General features: G+C 35.5%; 2 protein-coding genes, 1 long non-coding RNA gene and 1 pseudogene across 7 annotated transcripts; 3 read left to right on the top strand and 1 right to left on the bottom strand.

Moving 5' to 3' along the window:
* The first annotated feature begins 55 nt into the window (after positions 1-55).
* On the top strand, positions 56-4,041 carry LOC140821670 (uncharacterized). Of its 2 annotated transcripts, XR_012115797.1 has the most exons (5): positions 56-313; positions 1,025-1,216; positions 2,948-2,988; positions 3,617-3,704; positions 3,804-4,041. It is a non-coding gene; the product is annotated as an uncharacterized lncRNA (long non-coding RNA). The 2 variants fall into 2 exon arrangements; XR_012115796.1 differs by lacking the exon at positions 2,948-2,988 and having other exon boundaries at positions 57-313.
* A 1,192-nt stretch (positions 4,042-5,233) lies between these two features.
* LOC140821796 (glutamate decarboxylase-like) lies at positions 5,234-8,961 on the top strand. Its single transcript, XM_073182398.1, has 6 exons — positions 5,234-5,395; positions 5,593-5,797; positions 7,251-7,666; positions 7,779-8,032; positions 8,162-8,214; positions 8,351-8,961. Exons 1-6 carry the CDS (start codon positions 5,310-5,312, stop codon positions 8,831-8,833), a joined length of 1,497 nt encoding a protein of 498 aa, XP_073038499.1. The 5' UTR covers positions 5,234-5,309; the 3' UTR covers positions 8,834-8,961.
* Positions 8,962-9,817: 856 nt separating this feature from the next.
* Positions 9,818-13,541, top strand: LOC140822127 (pre-mRNA splicing factor SR-like 1). Of its 4 annotated transcripts, XR_012115905.1 has the most exons (6): positions 9,818-9,924; positions 10,542-10,850; positions 11,292-11,372; positions 11,872-11,924; positions 12,285-12,356; positions 12,438-12,678. XR_012115905.1 is itself a non-coding variant. In XM_073182875.1 (5 exons), the coding sequence occupies exons 2-5, from the start codon at positions 10,560-10,562 to the stop codon at positions 13,215-13,217; spliced, it is 1,224 nt and encodes a 407-aa protein (XP_073038976.1). In that variant the 5' UTR covers positions 9,818-9,924; positions 10,542-10,559; the 3' UTR covers positions 13,218-13,541. The 4 variants fall into 4 exon arrangements, 3 of the variants coding, with proteins under 3 accessions (XP_073038976.1, XP_073038978.1, XP_073038977.1); XM_073182875.1 differs by lacking the exon at positions 11,872-11,924 and having other exon boundaries at positions 12,438-13,541; XM_073182876.1 differs by lacking the exons at positions 9,818-9,924; positions 11,872-11,924 and adding an exon at positions 10,264-10,407 and having other exon boundaries at positions 12,438-13,541.
* A 666-nt stretch (positions 13,542-14,207) lies between these two features.
* On the bottom strand, positions 14,208-16,912 carry LOC140822128 (transmembrane 9 superfamily member 2-like; annotated as a pseudogene).
* Positions 16,913-16,986: the final 74 nt, after the last annotated feature.

The following is a 16,986-nucleotide window of genomic DNA, read 5'->3' as shown; positions in this document are numbered from 1 at the left end:
ACACCAAGTTTTTTTTCCCTTTTTGCCCTTTCGCTTCACTCAATAATATCTCTCTCAAAATCACTCCACAACCGCAAAAAAACCGTTCCACACCTACTCTGCACGATCATCTCATATTCTTGCTTTACCTTCAGAAATGACGCTTCCCTCACACCGACTATGCACAATTCTCTCGGATATTGTTGCTTTACCTTCATAAATTCCGCTTCCCTCTGCACGATCTCCTCCAACATATTCTCGGTTGAAGCCTCGACAAACCCAACACCACATCGATTGATGTCCTGTCTGCCGGTCGACCAAGAAATCATAAGTGGTAAGTTCGCAAATATCTTCTTCTCCACCGCTCTCAATCGATCTGATTGTTATTCGTTTGGAGTTCCGCATTTCAATACTGAAATTTCAATGTTGAATTTGTTTGAGGTAACCTATTTTTTGGTTGAATTTCGGTTCTCATTGTATCAAATTGCGTTTAATGTCGATTGAAACGGCACGTTCGAACTAAACCAAATTGGTTGTCATGGCTGCTAGAATTTGTATGTTACTGAAACAAATCGGTTGTTATGGTTGCTAGACATAAATTTGTTTCAAGCAAAATATCTGTACGCACAATCAAAATTGGTTGTTAATAAGAGAAGTTTTCTTATATGTGAAGGCATTAATTAATAGGGGTATGTGTGTCAACGGTGCAAAGCTTTTATTCTGCAGGATTTATATGATCAAATACATCTTTTTCGTATGTTCCTGCCACCATAGAGATGTTTCTATGTTTAGTCATCCGAAAGTTGTCTCTAACTACAACCACTTGTGAGTTTTTTGCATTGCACGATATTGCCTCACTCCTTACCTGTTAACCCAACAGCGGTTTTGTGACTGCATTTGTCCCATCTAATTATGTTGTATAGCCTGCTTCAGCTATAACAGCGTTCAACACATACTCATTATGAGCTCTATTGTTTTTTTAATCGATTCTTCTTTCCTCTTCCTTTTTGGATGCTAAACCTTGGGGGTGAAAATTACTTTGTAGGTGGATTATGCATGTAGTCCAGAGGAAGTTCAGGAGCATTTCCAATCATGTAGGACTGTGAATAGAGTAACTACACGGACTAACAAGTTTGGGCAACCGAAGTGATCTGCATATGTTGAGTTTCTTGAATCAGAAGCTGTTGAACAAGCTATACTTCTTGATGAATCGGAACTTCATGGCCGACTGTTGAAGGTGAAGTTACATCCTGCGTGTGTTTGTTAGGCATATTCAACACATGGGCTCATAAAGCAGTATTATTGAACACAAAAATATAATTAATGCCTTCACATATAACAAAACTTCTCACATATAAGCGCATAATAAAGTTACGACCTTTCTTCTTCCCCGATTTCTTGAGTTTTTATCACAAATCTATTAGCGTCAATCTCACTAAAACCTGAAATCTGATTGAAATATGGTGTTTCTCGCATTCATCTAGGGAATTGAAACGTGAAATCTGCGACTATTTTGGTGATTGTTTTTCTTGAAATTATGGTTGTCATGAGAAATATGGTTTCAAACTTGGTTGTTTACCCTACAAATGAGATCTTTAAAGTTGTGGTATTTTTATGATGAGACATAACTTTTGTGATTTTTTCCATTAAATTAGATATTTAATTGCATAACGGTATGTGTTTAAATAACCTTTAATAGCCAACTATTTTGGTTTGTGTTATGTTGATTGTAAACAAAATAATATTTTTTTCGCTCTCTCATACATTAATAAGTTTATAATTAATAGAATATATTGTGAACGATGCAAAGTAAAAAAAAGTTAAATATAAATTTTAAACAATTTTAATAAATATAGTTAATCATTCTGGTAAAGTGAATAATTATTTCAATAACATTTATAGTTGTAATATCACAACTATTTTGAATGTTATTTTAATTAAATCATAATAACTTGGTTGTGTATCGTATATAATAACTTTTTAAAGTCATTTTTTTTCTTATTTAATGTACATTGATTGTTTTTTTTTTTTTTTGTATATTGTTGCATTCCTTAAATGTTTCGTGGGTGTTACTTCTCATTTTGATACCTTCTACATCATTGAGGCTCTTGAATTTGGGGTACATATGTTAATCCAAGTAATATATAAATGGTGTAGACTTCATTAGAGGTTGGGGCATCATTTCATGTATTCATCACCCATCTCTGCACCCCCGACCAAAACAAAAAATCAATGTTGTTAAAAAATGTCTATTTTCTGTGTTCCTTGATGTGTTGAAGTTCATATGATTTATATGCTCTGTTTGTTCCAAAATTCTCTTTGACCCATTGTTTTTCATTCAACCATTTGACACAAAAATAATTGAATTAAATAAAAAAAAAGATGAGAAGTTGTACAATCGTCGTTTCCTTTGAAATTTTACAAAATAAAAAATAAAAAAACAAGCTTGAAACAAGTTCTAAATAATATCTTAATTATCTTTTTGGTATTCAAGCAATTTCGTCAAATAATGTAAATTTTTTGTTCTTTTCACTTTGAGAATGGGATACGGGCTTCAACATTCACACATTACAATTTTTATTTCTTTGTGATTTTGCCACATTTTCGCTTTGGATTCGTAACTCAATGTTCCTTGATGCCTTCTCCATACATGAATGTAATATTCAACAAAAAAAATACTACTACGCTAATATATGATTTCATTTGTTTTTGGTGTTCTGTTTTGAGGTATGGGATGTGTGAGCTTTTTCATTTACAAGTTGTTAGACAACTACGAACCTCATTTGATTTTAAACTTATTTTGTCAAATTTTGATTTGCATCTAGAATATAATGTTTTCATTATGTATTTTTTTATTCAAGATTCCGAAATAAGGTTGGTAATCTTTAATTTTTCTTTTTGGTGATATAACGCTATAACTGAGGTATATATTTAGCTAATCAATGCTAATGGTTGTAATGTATGTAAGGTGTGCATTTTTTCAAGCCAATGGTTCCTTATTACAAAGAGGTATTGTATCTATATGTTTTTCTTCTTTTGCTTTCACTTTTGTGTTTTACTTTGTGTATATTGTTTGGAATATGTAGCACACAACATCCTGTATCATTTGTTACACGATTTTAGATCTTCATTCCCGATGTTGTTTTCGCTACTGAAATTCTCATGTTGTAACAAAATAATGTATAGTATTATGATGATATAATATTTGAGACTTATTGTATTTTACATTTAAAAAAAAAAAACAAAATTTGTATTTTGAATAATAAATATGATTTCTATGAGACTAACCTCTCATCTAAAATCTTTTTCATGTTTTCACAATAGTTTATCTAATTAAAACATGTCACCATCTTCAACCATCAAATTTCTTCAATGTATATCGACGTAATGCTGATATATTATGTCTATGTTTTTATCTCTGCCTATGATTATCTATTTCTCACCCTCTATTTTATCACGCATCCCGAATAACCAATTTTTGCATTGCTACTATATTTTCTATATTTATTGAATCAAATTTAAACAGTACTAGGGTAATGCCTCATGGATAAACATATTATTTATGATTTTTTGATTGTTGGTTTAAGTTGATTTTTTTTGCTGATTATGATTTGCCTTTGTGTTTTTTTCTCAAAAGCTGAAGGATACTGGTTGCGAACAAAGTATTTATATAAATGGCATACTCAATTCAATGGATCAGATCTACTCGCCCACATCTTCATCTGGTTTGTTTTTAACAATGAATTAGTTTATGGTCTATGATTTATTATGTTGCTTTATATTAGTGGTCATATCAAATTCGTTTCTTCTTTTTCATTTTGCAGGTGAGATAATATATTTTTTACGAGCTTCTAGATCTTATGATCTAATATCTCACATATTCTCAATAGATTCACTAAATCATTATATTAGGGCTTATTAGATATTGTTTTATTATAATCTTTACAGAAAAATTTACATTTTGGTTTGTAGATTTTAAACTCAAATGTCTCAAGATCTAAAAGAGTTCTGATGTCAAAATCTGAATAATTGTTTGTCTTAACTTTACATTCTGCCACTATTGCTACAATTTGTATTCTTCCTCTTTGTCAAGTTATCTACTTACAATATTTCGGTTTTTCTGGCAAAAAATGGAGTTTATCAATTTCTACTTTGTTCTGTCATGTCGATTTTTTATAACACGCTTTAATAGATTGTTCTATTTATTTTGTATGTTTAGGTTGAACTATGGTATGATTCGATAAAATTAAATTTTCTTATTACGCTTGACCAGAGAGAGTTTAGCTTATGCATAAAATGCTTAAATATATCTATAGCTTGAATTTTTTTTCCCCGATTTATTAGGTGAATGTAGAAGACAAATTTTAGTTTTTTATATTCAATAAATTTTAGTTTGATGATATTCTCATATTTTTAGATAATTTTTTGACTATTTGTTTACTTTTTTTACATTGAAGTTTTTTCATTATTTCACATGAGATGATATTACTGTTTCAAAAGAATATTATTTTTTATGATCAACACTTATATCATGTGAGATAAACTCATGAATGTTTAATATATTAGTCTCATATATTCATGACACACGCAACGCGTGTGCCTCGGTTGCTAGTATATATAATACAAGACAATTCTTACAACGGTTTAAGATCATACAATGTGGAATGGAGCCGCGTGAATTTAAATTGGGTGTTTGAAAACTAAATTCATCATATTTTCCATCAAAATATAACTGGCAAATTGTTTGGAACTGGAAACAGTGCAATAATTTAAGAATTCGTCATATTTTCCATCAAAATATAATTGGCAAATTGTTTGGAACTGGAAAAAATGCAATAATTTAAGAACATTAATTGTTAATTGTTTTGTATTATATATAAATCTGTGGCTGTGTCTGGTTTGAGAAATCTGACTGCTAATTCCAAGTCTCAATTCAATGTCGATAAAGAAAAAGCAAAAGCACCCCAATGAAAATAAAATATGTCAAGTCTAGACCATTATAATATGTTTGGTTGACGAAAAACCATTGAATAACGTGCGTCGGTACGTGTGTTGTAATAAAACCGGCCGTTGCAAAAGAATCGTGAAGGAAGAAAGCGAGGAAGGTTCGGCCCTGTACTTGCTATTGGAGGCAGCTCACATTGGCCAAGTCCTGTCGATTGAAAAGTAAACGCAAATATTATTAAATCAAATCATAAATTTATATATATATATATATATATATATATATATATATGTATACAGAAACGAACAATAAACCCCAACAAATTAAATATATACATCTCTCTCATCTGATCAAGCTAATTATTCTTTGAGCTTAATAAACGAAGATGGTTCTCTCCAAGACCGCCTCCCAATCCGATGTGTCCGTCCACTGCACGTTCGGTTCTCGATACGTTCGAGACAGTCTTCCCAGGTAATTAAATCGCTCATCACAATTTCCATCGGAATGTTACAATTTTAAAAATCTTTTGGGCAATCATCGTACGTCTTTGTGCTGATGTGATCCTTGCTGGAAAATGCTAGCTGTGTCTGTGTTATAACACGACCCGTTTGCTGAATCTGTCTGATTATTATTATTATTTATTAAATTTGTGTTTGTGGATGGATCAGGTTTAAATTGCCGGATAATTCGATCCCGAAAGAAGCAGCGTACCAGATCATAAACGATGAGCTGATGCTGGACGGGAATCCACGGCTGAATCTAGCATCATTTGTCACGACATGGATGGAACCTGAGTGTGACAAGCTCATCATGGCCTCCATTAACAAAAACTACGTAGACATGGATGAGTATCCTGTCACCACTGAGCTACAGGCAAGTCCACTAAACTCCAAATTAAATACTGTATGCCCCCTCCATTGCCTACCGGATCTTGATCAGGGACAAATCGATCGAAGCCCCACCGATTAGACTAGCTTGCTTAAATTATTTAGATAATAATTTTTAAATTACGCAATATCGATCTCTATTTATTCAGATTAGATGTATTCAATGACACATTCCAAAATATTAAAGTATTCTTGACTTTTGAGAGACAGTCACGATGGGATTCTTTAATAACGTAGAAAAGAAATGCAAGTATTAAAATTCACACCCCTTTAATTAATTAGGTTCAATGAAAATTAACTTTATACCATTTTCCCCCCTTCAAAATGATGCTCTTGACTTTTATGCTCAATTATTCTTAACCAAAGTCGCTAATATTTTTTTTTTTAGTTTTTTTAATGTATGTAAATTGGACAATCAAGAGTTTAATTAATTTAGTATCTAATTTGTATTTTTAACATTTTCAATCAATATTGGATTCTCTACTTGAAAAAAATGGTTGCATTTGTTTAGGATTAAGGTATATGCATGCCATGCCCCCACAAACACGTACGTAGTCTTTGTGTTTATTATCTCACTCATACAGACTGGAAATTAAAGATGTAGTGACTCGATCGACTAATATTTATTCTTACGGGGCTTAGTGGTTCGTCCTTCCAGTGGCCGTCGGTGCATTTAATTAGATAATATTTATTTCAGTTCAAATGATCTCAGTACGTTTTACATTATATATATTTTGTGTTTATTAGTGTGTGTTTCGATTCTATATTTATTGTCTTTAAATTAATGTAGTTGGGGATAAATTGATATCAGGCGGCTGCGTTAATCGCGGGACCATTAAATAATGTAGTTGGATCACCTTTGACTTTTCCTATATATATAGACAGCCATTGTGATTTCTAATACTTCGTTGTCTACACACACACACACACATTGGTAGATCTATCACTGTTTCAATTATTTTGGTTGGTTGGATTAATTGGTTTTTTAAAAATTTTGGATTTAAATAATTAAAAATTATATGTATATATCCAAAATTTGATGTTACATCGTCGTTTGAACCCAATCAATTTCTGTAATTGTTAGTAATTTATTTTATAAAACACAGAACGTGGCGCAATTTGATATTTTCATATATAAGAACCAATTAGGTTGACTAATTATTCGTAAAATTCTAGGAAAAAAATGTGTTAAGGATTTTAATGGTGCTCCAAGCTTAATATAACAAAGCTAAATTATTTAGGAGTAACGGTAGTAAAATTGTAAATTGTAGCCTTCCCCTAAATCTCTGTGATTTTTTTTTTATCCTAAAAAACCAATTAAATTTCATATTATCATTTTGATTTCAGATGCGAGTACTGACTCATGCATATTCTATCTTTATGCATATCATGGTATATATGTAAGCCCGTTTTTCACAAAAGCTTCTGCTTGGATGCAGAATCGATGTGTCAACATCATTGCACATCTATTTAACGCACCACTCGAGGACGGCCAGGCGGCCGTAGGCGTGGGGACTGTTGGTTCGTCGGAGGCCATTATGCTGGCTGGGCTAGCGTTCAAGAGAAAATGGCAGAACAAGATGAAAGAACTTGGCAAACCCTACGACAAGCCCAACATTGTAACCGGTGCGAATGTTCAGGTATGTTGGGAGAAATTCGCACGTTACTTCGAAGTGGAGCTTAAGGAAGTTAAATTGAGAGATGGGTACTATGTTATGGACCCCGAGAAGGCTGTGGAAATGGTGGATGAGAACACTATCTGCGTGGCAGCGATCCTGGGTTCGACCCTGAATGGCGAGTTCGAAGATGTTAAACTATTGAACGATCTCTTGCTCAAGAAGAACAAAGAAACCGGGTACGTATATATGATCTTTTGCAACAGTACTCTCAATATATGTTATGTTTGACACTGGATGCATTATCTTGCGTGTATCTGGAAATGAATATTATTGTAATTGATGGTGCAGATGGGATACACCAATCCACGTGGATGCTGCAAGTGGGGGGTTCATTGCGCCATTCCTTTATCCAGAATTGGAGTGGGATTTTAGGTTGCCATTGGTGAAAAGTATAAACGTGAGTGGGCACAAGTATGGGCTAGTGTACGCTGGAATTGGTTGGGTTGTGTGGAGGACCAAAACGGACTTGCCAGAGGAACTCATTTTTCACATCAACTATCTCGGAGCCGATCAGCCCACTTTTACACTCAATTTCTCTAAAGGTAATTATATTATATATCGATCTACTCTCACTTTTCAATTCTTCACATTTCACATTCATCGGAAATTATTATCGCTCCCCATTGCAGTTGGTTTCATCTAACTGATAGAATGTGCTCAATTTCTTGCAGGTTCTAGTCAGGTCATTGCTCAGTACTATCAGCTTATTCGTTTGGGTTACGAGGTTTGTGTAGCTTTTAATATTTGCCGCATGCGTCATAGCGATTAAGAATAATATATCAAGCAGATAAAAGATTTGTAATTTTTGGATATAATCTTTATCGAAAATCTGAGCATTAAATTATGATAAATATATGCAGGGTTACCAAAACATAATGGAAAACTGTCAGGAGAACGCCATGGTACTCAAACAAGGTCTAGAGCGCACAGGACGCTTCAACATCATCTCCAAAGATCATGGAGTACCGCTTGTGGCATTCTCCCTCAAGGACAGCACCCGCCACAACGAGTTCGAAATCTCCGAAACGCTCCGCCGCTTTGGATGGATTGTCCCCGCCTACACCATGCCTCCAGACGCCCAGCACGTGACAGTACTTCGTGTGGTGATTCGAGAGGATTTTTCGAGGACGCTAGCCGAGAGGCTTGTCTTGGACATAGAGAAGGTCGTCCATGAGCTCGATTCTCTCCCGGCTAGGGTCACAGAGAAACTCGCTGCCACTGCTGTGATGGAGGAACACCCCCCGGCCATGGTGAAGAAGACGGCGATACAGGTGCAGAGGGAGATCACTGCTGCTTGGAGGAAGCTGGTTGCTGACAAGAAGAAAACTAATGGAGTTTGCTAGGCTGACTATATGGCTTTTCTTTAATTATGTCGTGTATTATTAGAGGTGGTGAATCGAGAAACCGATTGAGCGGATACTATTTAACGCTTTTTTATTGTGTTATTGTTAAGTTTTGTTCACGAGTTTAATGTCTTCGTCTTCCATTCTCCTAAACATATTACTAGTTTTTCCATTCTCCTAAACTTAATTCACGTACGAGGTATATTTTTATTTGGCTGTGAGCTGACCCGATCTGTTCCTGCTTTGCAAGGTTCCGGTTTTTTTTAAATATGTCTGCTGCTGTTTCACTTTAAAAAAACTATCGTGCTTTGTAAAGCATGCTGTCTTGTATCTGAAAAGATAAGATATATCCAAAAAAATTGAGATGAAAGAAAGTACAAAACCTACGGATCGAATTCAGACTCCACACCCAGCAAAGAGCAGTCCATCGATCTATTTTTAATTCTTCGGAAAGTAAATAGATATAAAACATCAGATGTATGTTTTACTATGATCGATCTACAAGAAATTTACAGTCTAGTATTGTCTTAGCCAGCTTTGATTTGCTAGCAAATTGTATTATTTTAGGAGATAATATATATATATATATATATATATATATATATATATATATATATATATATACAGTTTTGTTATCCTGCACACCCACCGTGCACACTTCCGTGAGCACCTATGAGGTGTCACTCACCTATTGGATGTGATGGAATATAGAAAAATTGCGCATCCAATGGGTGAGTGACACCTCATAGGTGCTCACGGAGGTGTGCACGGTGGGTGTGCAGGATAACAAAACTGTATATATATATATATATATATATATATTGTTAACGGCTTTCATTTTCAACTACATAAATATAATATTCAGCTAGCTAGTTCATTACTTGATGGAAAAATTATCTCAAATAATTTATTTTTATTCACAAGATTTAATATGTCCATTTTTTAATAAAAAGTTAAAATAATTACGTATTTGGATTTGGGCCCAACCCATGCTTTAACATGCTGTATGTCGGTGGCACCGTTTCGAAATATCAAATTTCACGCTTAGGGTTCGCGATTTTCTCCATCGCTCTTCTGTTCATTCCTTCGAGGTAAGAAAATGTTTAATTTTCCTTTCTCCGATTACTATTTTTGTCAAAGCGACCATAATTTCTTGAAGGAAACAGACAGCTAGCTCTTAAATTATTATTTTTACTCTTTCGAAATTGTGTCGTATCGTGAAATTAATGTTTGAGCGTCATTCTTCTATGTGCAGTCTCGATTACGGTAACCGGAACACAATTTTTGACTAGTGATATATGTTTTTTTTGTGTCGAATTCTGAATGCAATTATGTGAGCTTTACATGGGGTTGGATTTTAACACAGTTGAGTTTGGCCGCGGGACTTTATATTCAAATTTCCCTGAGATATTCGAACATTTGAAGAAGAAAATTCAATTTCAAGAATTGCGGAGTTGTGTAAATTTAAACGCTCTATACATTCCTTTATAATCATATTTGTTATATTTAAGCTTTTGGCTTAACTAAATTTGAGCTCTATAAATGACAAAAGCGACATTCTTGTGTTTTCTCAGGTTAAGTTCTAAGACCTTACTTTCAGTTTCTTTGTTTGCTTCTGGTTTACTTTTGATTTTACTGTTATATTTTTTTTTCTCCAATGTGTGATCAATCATGTTTAAACTTTACGACTTTGTTGCGAATTGAGCAGGCAACTGAATGATTTACAATGTCTGAGATAAAATCAGCTGGAAGATCAATCGATCTACTATTTGAAAAGGTCCTGTGCATGAATATACTTTCTTCTGATTACTTTCGAGACCTTTTGAGATTGAAAACATATCATGAAGTCATTGATGAGATTTATACAACGGTTACACATGTGGAACCATGGATGACTGGCAACTGTCGGGGGCCTTCAACTGCATTCTGCCTTCTCTACAAATTCTTTACGATGAAACTCACTGTCAAGCAAATGCACGGCCTGTTGAAGCACCCAGATTCTCCCTACATAAGAGCAGTAAGTAGATTTTTGGCATCACATGTATTATGTCTTTATAAATTCGGAGCCCCAGCTTTTTATAAATATTGAATTATGCAGAAATAGCTACAAAGCAAGTTATGTATTCTGGGCATGAATTATTATGAGTTAAATTAATTAAATTGTTCGAATTCATACTTGTGATATGAGGTTCTTTTAGCTCCAGATAGTGTTAAAAGTGACTAAAGTTGCCTCTTCGTCATTAAAATTTTAGTTGCATTTGACCATTTAATTTATGTTCCATATTGCTTTTTATCTTGCCTAACTTGGTTTGAAACTAGATTTCAACTACTTTCTTGTTTGCAAGGCATAAATCATGCATCACCTGCACCAAATTGAGCACCTAGCTTTACACTCAGTTAAATTTTTTCATCCCGAAGCATTTACTGAGATGACTAAGGTACACATTTTCTTTTGCAGATTGGATTTCTGTATTTACGATATGTTGCAGATTCAAAGACAATATGGAGTTGGTACGAACCATACCTAAAGGATGACGAGGTGTGAAAATGGCTCATTTTCTTGCTTGTTATTTGTTATGTATTATTGTGATTCTGAGTTTTCATGCCATTTTAAGGTAATGGAATGCACATATTTACTGTGGCATTTCCTGAAGCATAATATGCCTGAAACATTTTAGTGCTAAGTCCAAATAAGATGGATAGTATGTGCTGTGTGTGGTCTGTTACAAATCTGGTCTATATGTCTCGATATTAATATGAAATATTGAGTCTTGGAGGATCATTTGCCAAATGTAGCAGGTGTTACTTCCGTGAAACGTCGGAAAAAATCTCCGCTTTATCAAACAATGAATTTAGAAATTATCTTTCATGCTTGTGCCATTTACTTTTATATGGTGTTGATTTCACAAACTCAGTTTACGTGATATTGAGCACTGCTTACTCATAAGATTATGCTCTTTCTCTGTGGGTTAGTGTGAATAGAGCTTTTCTTTTATTTGGGAATCTTCTGTTCTTGTTTCTTATACCCTGTGGCTCAGGAAGGAAGGATTTCTCAATCCCGCCGTGGTGCATCAGCGTGATTCTTGTGCAGGTGAACTGTCCTTGTGTGATAACCATGATTTAACGAAGATCTTGTTATTTTTGGGATAGAGTGGTGAAAATTAATGTCAGTCAACACTTTCCAGTTCTGTGTAAAGTTTCATAATGTGTTTCATGCGTAGTTTAAGGAGTGGGGTGGGGGTTGACTTCATGGATTTTGAAGAACTGACATCTTTTTTCGATTAAAATTTTCTTTGAAACTGTCATTTAGTTTTACAGTGGCATCTTTAAGCGCTTCACTGTATAGGCCCTAGTTTATTTATTTTGGTTTCCATACCTTCCAATTTTAACCAAGTTGAGTGTCGCCATATGATAAAGCTGATTTCTGTGGACATTCTTTATTCAACGTCAGGAATTCTCTCCTGGTTCAAACGGCCGAATGACCACGATGGGTGTGTATGTACGTGATTTGCTTCTTGGACAGGTTATTTTCACCACTTTATATCTCCAAATTTCTCCATCCACTGCTAAGCTTCCATTCCTCACTATTTGTTTCTGAATGCAGTATTACTTTGACACTCTTTTCCCACGGATCCCTGTTCCAGTTTTGCGAACCATTGTAACAAATCTTGAAAATATGAAACTACCTACAAAACATTGCGGAACTACTGGTGAGACCACTCGTGGATCTGAGGAGACTGCCAGGAGGCCACCTTCTGTCAAAGCTGCCCTTTCCGTCTCTTTTGGTCAGCGTGCTCCACACCGTGCATCAACTAGGGATTCATCTCCAGTTCGTCGAACAATAACTCCATCTTATGATAGAGTTGCCGATTCTAGACAGTCCTCCAATCACCATCGGAGCCAGAGCCATGATTTGTCAGATCGAGAATATTCAGACAGGGATCGGGACAGGGACAAAGACCGCGAGCGGGAAAGAGAGAGGGATAATGACCGTTCCCGTGACAGGGACCATGGGAGAGGTAGGGACAGAGGTAGAGGTAGAGATAGAGATAGAGATAGGAGGCCTGATTATGACAGACGATCCAGAAATAGCTATCGAAGGGATTATGATAGGAGCGAACATGAAGGGCACCGTCGTGGAGAAGGTAGTTCTCTCCATAGTGGGAGCCGTAGCAGAAGCAGGAGCAGAAGTCAAAGCATTCACGAAAGGATCGGATATGATCAAAATCGTGAAAAGGCACCTGCTTCTAGTAATTTAGCCAAACTTAAGGATCTATATGGTGACTTGAACAACCAAAAGGAGGATGCAGGCAAAGACAAGGGTCGTAGCCGGTCTAGTGGTACTGAGGAGGTGATTAGACTCGGTGGTTCATCATGGAGGTAACGGGCATGAATTTGTTTGACAACCACCGGACATGGGTTGAGTTCAGATTATGTTCCTGTCAACTATATACTTTATGTTGCATTTCGAATTTCTTTAGTGCTTTGTATTTCAATCAACCCTGGCAAAAAATGAATATTATTCAGACACGAAGATAGATGGCAAACGCTACCTGGCACGCGTTGATATGTAATGAATGAAGGAAATTCATCTGTAATATACGCAGTGTGTTATTTTCATTAGATTAATAGCAGATTCTCGAGAGCAGGGCACGTAATGAGATGGTACCTGAGCATACAACCTACTTTGTGACATTCTTTTTGGATCTTTGCCTCTCCCTAGTTTTTTCCTTTTTCTGAGTCAATTTATGAGATGATGTGCTTGGATGAAATGCTTAAATTGACTGATTCCTCGGGGTCATGAAAGTTTACGGTTTGACTTGCAGGGTTTCCGTTCGTCCTACGATGGTTTCGTGCCCAACTGTATCATGAATTATTAGATATCTAGTTCATGCCAGTATACTAAAAACCTAAAAAAAAGACGATAATTCTTGAAGAAAACGTAAGTTTTCAAGAATGGCGACGTAAAAGATGACATGATCTCCGTTTGTAAAGTCCTATTGCCCCTAGTCTCTTCTTCCACAGCAAAATACCGACCATATTTATAAAACGTGTAGGAGTACAATAAAGTCCAGTAGCTCGGCTTACTAGCACTTAGTCGAACCATAAATGTGTCGGACAAAAAAGATTGCTGCATGGAATTCAACAGTTCCAAGCATGAGAAAGATGCCATAGCAAATGCACGCCATGTATCCGAAGAAAACCGAAGTTTGCATAAAGCCCGACATATCTGACCGTGTGTAGATTTCAATGTATATGGCACTGAAAGGCAAGAGCCAAGCCATTGCCATGTGAGACAGAGCTCCAAGGTATATTTTGTGGTACGACATGGAGCTTGGAATCCTTCTTTGCTATTCTTTCCAGCTAACCCCCCCAAGACTAATAATGGGGATGTCACAAGAGGTCATATAAGAAAAATGACAACAATAGTACCGAATGGCAATGCCGCAGTGGCATTATATGCAATGACAACAATAGTAAGGAAGCAGAGGTTAGGTTCCTAACCTGCAAAATGAGAATACAGCATCAGAATCAGTTAATGCAAAGCCAAAAGGAGGATGATTTGGATAGCCACCCTCTTCCCTCAGAAATCTGCCGATAGACATTTATTTATACACAGGGTATGATTTGGCTCTCTCCAAACTTTTATGTTCTAATTTCGCCTTTTAATGCAAATATTTGGCATCTCCACTGAACATTTTAAAACTCAGCATCTATACACTTTCTCGCTCTCTCCTTTCATTTACTTTAAGAAACAACTCAAAGAATGAATTACCCCCCACATGGTTAATTTTGACCCATGATTATGACGTGGAAAACTGGTCATACAACTGCATCAGAGTAAAAAATGTTGTTGAGGAAGGTGATACAACCCATACATATCCAATTGGTTCCTTCTGTTGGCCATAGAAAGAGGATGCAGTGTAGCCAGCAATCCCAGACAAAGTGCATAAATGACAACCAATGCAATGAATAGAGTTCCATGGTTGTATGGATAAAACACACCGACCAATGCAAGGATAAAAATGAACACCGTGCCGCGCGTTAGAGATTATAGAAATTAGAAAACTTAAAACAATTTATGATCAGAAGTCAGTTAGATTGAGATGAATTTCAGTAAAAGTAGCTCAGATTCATACCTACAGGGTAAGCAACTTGCTGCAAGAACCAAGAGATGCTGCAAACAAAGATCTGTATTTGGGGTACCTGAATACATCACCATGAATGTACTTCCAACCAGTCTCTTCTTGATCTTCAACTGTCTCCTCATCATGAGCATATCTTTACATTAATGAAATTATATTGCAAACATTAGAAGTCAGAAATTTCAAACAGAGAAGAGTAGATATAGATAAAACCAAGTAAGATCGTACTCACTTAATGAAATCATTCTTAAGGACTCGCATGAGAATAGTAGCAAGAAAACCAGTCAGGAGAAGAACTGTCACACAGGAGTTGATTATCGAGAACCAGTGAATTTGCCAAGTGCTGAGGCATTGCAGAAGACTGTGAATACTTCTCCATTCTCTTCTCAAAAGGAGGCTTGTTTCCTTCCATTTTAGAGAGTATATGAACTCTACATCAGTTTCCTTGTCCCCTGTTATGTCTACAGGGCATTTGGGTTTGCTCGTGCATTAATCTCAATTACACATTTTTATTGTGAAAATTTTAATAATGAAGGTGCTTGAATAGATAGAATTTGAATTCTCTGGCATCGGATTTTTCTTTTCTCTCAATTCTCCCCAAGAAACCCCAGAATGGCAAATCATCATAGTACATTTGGAAATAGTAATCCTTTGAGACAGCACTATGAAAGCGTTAAACTTCTTCCTTAGTTAACTTTTGTTGGAAACAGTTTCAGAGTGCAAAAAGTCTAGTTTATATGGGGCACTGACAAGTCGATCTCCATTCAAAACTTCCCCAAGAGCCTCTTCCTTCTCTTTTACATCAGCTACCGAGGAGTATCCACCATTGGCATGAAATCAGTACATTTCATAATTTTCCTAGTTTATATTTGTAAATAAAACAGGAGGCAAAAAAGACAAGACGAGAACCTGGGGAACAGAATGGAAGATCAAAGAAACTGCATGATTCGCTGGCATTAAAAAACAAGCATCATCCTCATCGGTTCACCATAAAAAAAATGCAAAAACCAAAGCTGATCTTTACAGTTTAAGCACAATCAACTTAATCACCTGACACTTTAACACAACTAAGAATATTCGTCATACATAGCACCTCAATTAAAAAAAAAATCGATAAGAAGTATTTGTTTGTAAAGCTCAAATAAATTCATTCAAGATCTCAATCAGATGCATGGCATGCCTAGCACCTTTCCCCTCCTTTTTAATGAATACGTAAGAACAGGTTTCATCTTATGTGTCCATTAAAATAGAAGATTTCACTTTTTGCTTTAGCTGTGATTATGGCCTTCATACAAAAGAAAGAAAATAAAGGTGACATAGCAATACGAAGAATCAAAATCATTTTAAAGAGAACTTTCCAATAAAACTTCATTCCATGAAACTCGTTTCAAACAATCCGATGATACTAGAACTTTCAGACGCATCTTCTTTAAAAAATGAAGCAGATAAGAACCCCATCACTCTTATCATAACTGTAAAACTTCAAACTGGACTTAAGAACGCAGAACAATTTAGCAAATACAAAAATCGATTGAGCGACTCAATATACATGCACACACAGTCGGCTTTTTCGCCAACCCAATTAAAGAGAGCAAAAGGTTAAATTTTTCACCTGGGATTATGAAAAGGTCTGGATCCCCGGCATTGTACTTGTGATCCGAGACATCGGACCTCACGATGTAGAACAGCGCAGTAGGAGCAAAACTACAGACCACGCCAATCTCCATTTTCGCACGCGAGCACATACAAAGAGAATGAGAAGAGGACAGAGTATCGATTTCCGAGCAAATGGACTCTGTCGCTCGTTCAGGTGATTGTGGATTAAAAACTTGTTAAAAAACATAGAAAAAGTTATATAAGAATTTGATCTGAAAATTTATATAAAAAAATTACAGTAATATTTGTCCACTTGATAATTATATGTAATTTTTAGATAAATATCATCGTTTTTTAATTATGCGTAACGAATAATTTAATTTTGTTTCAATTATTTTACTTTTTAAATAC

This window comes from Primulina eburnea, unplaced genomic scaffold, assembly GCF_022965805.1.
Source record: "Primulina eburnea isolate SZY01 unplaced genomic scaffold, ASM2296580v1 ctg739_ERROPOS11973397, whole genome shotgun sequence".
Lineage (NCBI taxonomy): Eukaryota > Viridiplantae > Streptophyta > Magnoliopsida > Lamiales > Gesneriaceae > Primulina > Primulina eburnea.
This window is presented reverse-complemented; position numbering and strand designations above follow the sequence as displayed.